General features: G+C 42.8%; 1 protein-coding gene across 1 annotated transcript in view; it reads right to left on the reverse strand.

The window, feature by feature from the left end:
- The window catches only part of LOC120843918 (CUB and peptidase domain-containing protein 2-like), a 40,360-nt gene extending 35,254 nt beyond the window's left edge, over positions 1-5,106 (reverse strand). Inside the window, exon 1 of the mRNA XM_040215390.2 lies at positions 4,934-5,106. Coding sequence (XP_040071324.1) covers positions 4,934-5,015 — 82 coding nt within the window. The 5' untranslated portion in view covers positions 5,016-5,106. The remainder of the gene's footprint in view (positions 1-4,933) is intronic.
- Between the last annotated feature and the right edge of the window lie 1,154 nt (positions 5,107-6,260).

Below are 6,260 nucleotides of genomic sequence, written 5' to 3' on the forward strand. Positions count from 1 at the left end.
TTTTGAACATAAATAAATAAATAAAAACACATCACAGTAGAGAAAATTTTTGTAGCGGTGTCACCATTAATGAACATCTCATAGCAGATTATTTTAAAAAGCCCATCAAAAGAAAAAAAAATCTACAGTTTGGATGGGACTCGTGTGTTGAAAAAAATATATATATATTTTACGCGAAAAAAAAAATAAAAACTTTTAAGAGCAATTTTGTCGGCGCAAGGTGCGGTTGTGTCGGCAGTCACCTCCTTTCCACTTGTTTTCTTCTCTCGGCATTTCGGGCGCGTGAAGGAGAGGTAGATTGGCTTTGCCTTCACGACCGAGATGGTCATTCCTGAATTACCCGTGACGTCATGGACTTCGCACGCAGAGTTTCAATTATATCTCTTGCCGTCAATGCGGCTCCAAAATATATTTTTTGCATAAAATGTTTTTGTCGACCCACGTGCCCCAACCAGACTATTAAACATTTTTTTTTCTTTTCAAAGGCCCTTTAAGGAAGTGTAGATGTGAACAAAAAGAGGTTGGTCACACTGTGTTATCAAATGCATATTCTATTCCTGAAACCTTTCTAAGTACGCTAGTTTCTTCTTGGAAAAATTACTTTGTAATACGTGCCCATCTAAGCACTCTCAACATTTTTTTTTCAGTTCAGACTTTTGCTTTTAAGGAGCCCCCATAACAAAGGCCACAATAAATAAATGTGGTACAAATGAGCACACTTTCAGAGCTGTAATTGTATTGAAATGAACGTGAGAGCGTTGTATGAGTCACTTATAACCCAGTCCCCCTAGAGCACACAACGGAAACAAAGGAGAGCGACAAACCTTAAACACAGGTAGCATGCTCACGATAGTACTTTTGGCAGGCGTGTAGTCGTTCGGTGCTCGCGAAGTAAGCACGATCACTCGTGCTTACTTCGCCTGCCAAAGACACCCTCACGTGCATGGTGCTCGTGTTTGAGCATAGCCACCATTATTCTACAAAGCCTGTCAAATTGCAAAAGACTGGTTTGAGGCCTATCGCTGTTTGTTTCTGATTGTTGCTCTAGTGAAACTCGAGCGTCAGAAATCCCAGTTGGACAGGATGCAAACTCGCAACGCATTTTGAGCAGCACTCAAATTACTTTCAATATGCATGGTCTTGAATAGAACACAAACAAATTTCGAGATGTAAACTAACTATTTTTGCAAATATTTGACAAGCTGAGAAGCAAGTGATGAAGTTATATATATTTGTTTAGATATTAACAAAAATATAGTCCCCTCGCTTAGATCTTTCTTAGTAAAGATCTAATTCTGCGATGATCCCTCTAGGGGCCCATCACCGCCTACAAAAACGACTTCCCCTGCGAAACCTAGTTGCCATAAGTTTATTTCGCTTCACACGGATCTCGATTATAAAACAGAATTGGAGAATGTAGGCGAAGAAGTCCTAGAATAATTATGGCGTAGATGGGATTCAACTTAATTTAGGCATGGCACCTGCTGTTCCATTGTCTATCGGCAGGCCCGCTTCATAATCTGTTCGGATATGAGTGCACAAAGGTGTGGCTTCCATAACCCGAGAAACGCTCAAATTATTCTCAGGGTCGCCCCTGCTTTTAATTATCTACGTGCTCAGTCGAGCTGCGTGTTATTGTAAGAAAAAAATGCTTCATTTATCTTGATACTACGGATAAAGTCATAAACACAGAAAGTGTTTATGCGCAATTCTTCGGTGTTTGTGATGGACGTTGCAGTCTCTCATTTCTTTGGTTATTTAATGTTATTTTATCCCAGCTGTCGTTTTTATGTGGTTGTGGGCAAGTCTCGTATTTTTCGTTTATTTGAAATTTTAATTAACTGTTCCATGTGGACGAAATACAGCCGAAAGCCGGTGCTCGCGTTGAGGCAGTTAGTACACACCACCGTTGTAGAGACAGTCACCTAGCTTTGCGTTTATAGGCCATATGCCAAATTCTTCGCAACTATCATCATCATGGTATTCCGATCGGCCATATTGTTTCTTTTCTCACCTTCCGGTTGTGGACAATGCACATCTCATTTTAACTAGATTTTCATGATATTAGGATAGTTTATTTGTGCACTCAATGAGTTCCGGTTTAGTTTCGGTTCAAAAAAGAAAAGAAAAAACAACAGCGGTTCTGGTAGAAGGAATAGGCTACTTCCAAAATCTCCTGCATGCAACACTGCATGTGTTGCATTATGGGGCATCTTTGGACACGGTAGGGTCGACAACCTAGCCATAGAGAGGAAGGACGTGGTTTCGCTTTCTATCGCCGCGTCTTCTCAGCACTGCAGGAAAATTAATTCAGCGCTCGCTTATTCCACCCATTTACCTTCGTGACAGCCTTCGTTGAAACACAAACCTACAGCGGCAGTATCGACATGCCTAGAGTTAGCGAGGAGTAGGAGTACGGAGGGCCGCGTCCCATCCCTATTGAAACATTCAGCGAGAACTTCCAGTGACATCCGGCGAAAACTGGTCAAGTTTCACCCGTTTTCATTTAAAGCCAGCTCCGTTTACCAGTATTTAATGGAAGAATTGCCGGCAGCTACAATCGGTTACCAGATTTCGCTGGAATTAAACCGGCAGCCACTTTCGTTTACCAGGCGTCCCGGCTTTGCTGGAAGTTTCACCGGCTGTCCTTCGTATCTCCATGCACCCTCTCTCCCTTCCATTGGGTACGTGCAAAAAATGTGAGGGGGACTTTTCGCTGTCTCTTTTGAAGCAAACCGGTTTCTTTGTCTGTCAACGAGCAACGGCAACGAACTAACGCTCAGTGTCGGCTTCCAGTACCATGCGCGCGACCTGTATCGTCCAGAGCAGCTGGGCGTGCGGATAAACCAAATCTTTCAGTGACCTTTTTTTCCGCCTCTTCGTCCCTTTGACTTTTGAATCACCAAGCGAGGGAAAAAGACGCCCGAGATGCCATTGTGTCAGCATTAGAGACAACACCGTGACTGTGCACATGATTTCTCAACGGCGGCGGATGTTGGTTGCGCGTTAGTGGTTTTCGCTAAACGTGCTACTGACATTCTGTGTGTGTGTGTCCGTGTGGTTCACCTGCTCGGTTTTTGTTAGTCGAACTACAGTACATCTAGGAATTCACCCAGCCGCATTGTGCGTACAGTAAAAGATATTTTTTTCGACAATTAACTCGGTTGTTCCTATTTGTTCTGCTTTCTTTTGTCTACAGCTGTGCACATTTTTTCGGGGGTATCGACCCTGCGAAATAAAGACATTGAGCTTTCAGGTCTATATGAACTAACCATTTTAATTATTACCGAATCGTCCAGCTTCTGGTAAACATACACCACCCACGGTTCACATGCTTCTTTTTAAATATCTTCCGTTGACGTCCGAAAAAAAAAGAACACAGTCCGTTCTGGTGAATTCCGGCAAATCCGGTGATTTACGATAAATTCTGGTGAATTCGGGGAAATTTTGTGGCTTCCGGAAAGTTCCGGCTTTATCGGGAGTAAAAAGAGACCCATAATTCAGTAAAATAGATTTTTTTCCTTCAATGGAGATGCCGGCCAAATTCCGGTGACGGCCGGTAAATTCCGGCTTCACCGGCAGTGAAAAGAGTCTCATAATTCAGAAAATAATTTGTTACTGGCACTGAAATTCCGGTAAAGAAATCTTTTTTCAATAGGAATACTTTCCTGGCAGCCTGGCTACAACTCAAAAGTGATGAATGACCCTCCCGAGTGACGGATGTTTTTTAGGAAGTCTAGGGCAGTGGTGAACATACACAAGCTCGCCTGCCCTCTCACAGTAATTTCGTAAAAATTAGTTTTATACTTTTTAGGTGTATGCATGGACGTCAATGCAACAGCGTAATCATATAATTAGCGATAAAATTATAACGATTAATTGGGTTAGAATTTTAATCAATACCTGGTCCCACTTGAAACATAAAACAGGTTTGCCCAAAGTCTCTGAATTTAAGAATACTCAATGATTCAAATAATAACACTGCATACCATTCCAGGATTTCAGCGCCTAACTGTATTGATGAGGGAAACATTACAAATATATATTTTTTATATCAGACATTGCTCACTATTTTTCCATGCGTGTAGCAATTTAGTCGTTTTGTTCAACGCAGTATCTGTATACGACAAGGAACGCTAACGGTTATCCGAGAACTTGATGTCAGATTTTAAACACTCAATTTTTTACGCTTGGCAACTATTACTTAAAGTGCAGATTCACTTAATGAGGTGCGTGCTGAATATACCAATTAAAGCGAAGAAGGGGAAACTCATAATAACGATACGTTTATAATTATTTTTTTCTGCGTTTGTATATGAATGTCGAAAGGATTTTTTTTCCATTTCATAACAGGATACACAACGGTCCCATTGTGTATCCTGTTATTACGTACCAAAGCGTTTGCTAGGTAGCCAACTTCTGGTTTGAGCGTACACATTTTATTGAACAACGCGGATGTTTGTTGCGAACTCAAATGTCGAAGGACATGCACAAATATGAAAGGATCAACACTTAGACCTTTTCGCTTTAATCTTAGCTTTGTGCTAAGACTACGCGTAATGTTTGTTTGTTTGTTTTTCTTTTATTTTCAATACGACGCATTTGCCGCAAACCTTGTCTTCCAGAACATCCGTTCTGCTCGAAGCCGATTTCTCCTTCCGTAACGCAGCGCGTCCATCTTCACCCACTAAATAAATCACGCACGCATCGAAAGGGACCTTTCATTTACTGACGGAACTTTCTGAATCTTTCAGACTTGGGGGAGGTTTAACCACTCTAAAAATTATTCTAGGTATATTTTGCTTAAATTTTACGAACTAAAGCCCCCGGGTAATCTTTTTTTTTTTTTTTTTTCGCAATCCTAGATTCCATTTATATTTTTGAGGAATTAGAGTGTTTTGGTCATTGATCGTGAGAGGAAATGTTTACTTACCGAAAAATGTGCTGACAAGAAGCATGAAACCGAGTTGGCGTGAGCTCATATTTGCTTTCTTCAAGACGATAAGACGCCGCATTCGTTTTGAGCGTTTAAACCAGGTTATTTATTATATCTAAGCTGTCGATGAATGAGAGAAGCCTCTGGCTACAGCTACGTGCAGTTATACAGATACTAATAAGCCTCTCGCGAGCGGGCGTCTGTTTTTTTTATAAGAAGCTCTCGACGGTCTGGCTTACGTTCGAACAAGCGCTGACGTCAGGACTCGCCCATCCCGAGCAGATGGCAGGGAACCAATCATCAGTGCCTGAGTCACCGCGACCCAGAGCCGTATATAGAGAGAGTTTGGCCATTCGTTGTGAAGTATAGGAGACAAATGAGGAGGCACCATTGGCCGAAAGCGGGATGGACGTGTTCCAAGGGTGTCTTCAGAAATTCGAATGTGACCAAAAAGAAGCCGGAAATAATACCCTGGCGGTGGTCGAAAGAAACAGACCTGATAAGTGCTTCGGAGTAATTCTCGGTGACTGAAAAAGTGGAACACGTGATGTTTCAATCACGCGCATCCAAAATGATGGTGGAAGAGTGCGACTAGCGGAACGATCGACATAATCCTTACGCCAAGCGGCGAGGGCCGGGAATCTGCCGTCCGAGCGGTCACACTCTGTCCGAGCAGAACAGAATGGAGCGGCGCATTCGGTTCTCACATTTTTCTGCATGATCATGATCGAAACATCACGTGCACCCTATTTTCAACCACGAATATTACTGAACTTCACTCTTACGTGCTTAATAATACAATTTACGAACATATACGTTTGGATCAGAACTGTTACTCGCTACCACCGCTAGAGAATTCTTTTCGGCTTTGGGTTGGTCAAGAGAGCATGCCAAGCCCTCTTCCGAGCCTGGAGCATGCCCTGGCTCTGCCCAGGCCTCCTATTGAACAAACTCTCTCTATGCACGGCTCTGCCGTGACCCACTGATCTCCATGTCTACTTGCAAGATGGCGTTTAACCAGCTCTGCCTAGGGACGTGAATGCGACCACGGACGTTCATCTTTTGGGTAGAGTTATATTCTGTCTAAACATTATAGTAATCTGGCGGACAGCGTTCTGGCAGCAGGGTGCCACAGAAATAGCCGCTGGTCTAGTACACTATACCGTGGTTGATATATCGTGATTGATCAAAGTTGTTCGACGAAGCAGATTATTGAAACCCAGCGTCAACGGTAGCCTTATTTTTGAGGACCCGGCGAAAGTTTTACGAAAGCGCAGCACCGGGGGAAAGCAGCGGAGCTAGCATCGAAAGCAGACGCCTTACC

This window comes from Ixodes scapularis, unplaced genomic scaffold (genome assembly GCF_016920785.2).
Source record: "Ixodes scapularis isolate PalLabHiFi unplaced genomic scaffold, ASM1692078v2 ptg000890l_1___fragment_3__unscaffolded, whole genome shotgun sequence".
Lineage (NCBI taxonomy): Eukaryota > Metazoa > Arthropoda > Arachnida > Ixodida > Ixodidae > Ixodes > Ixodes scapularis.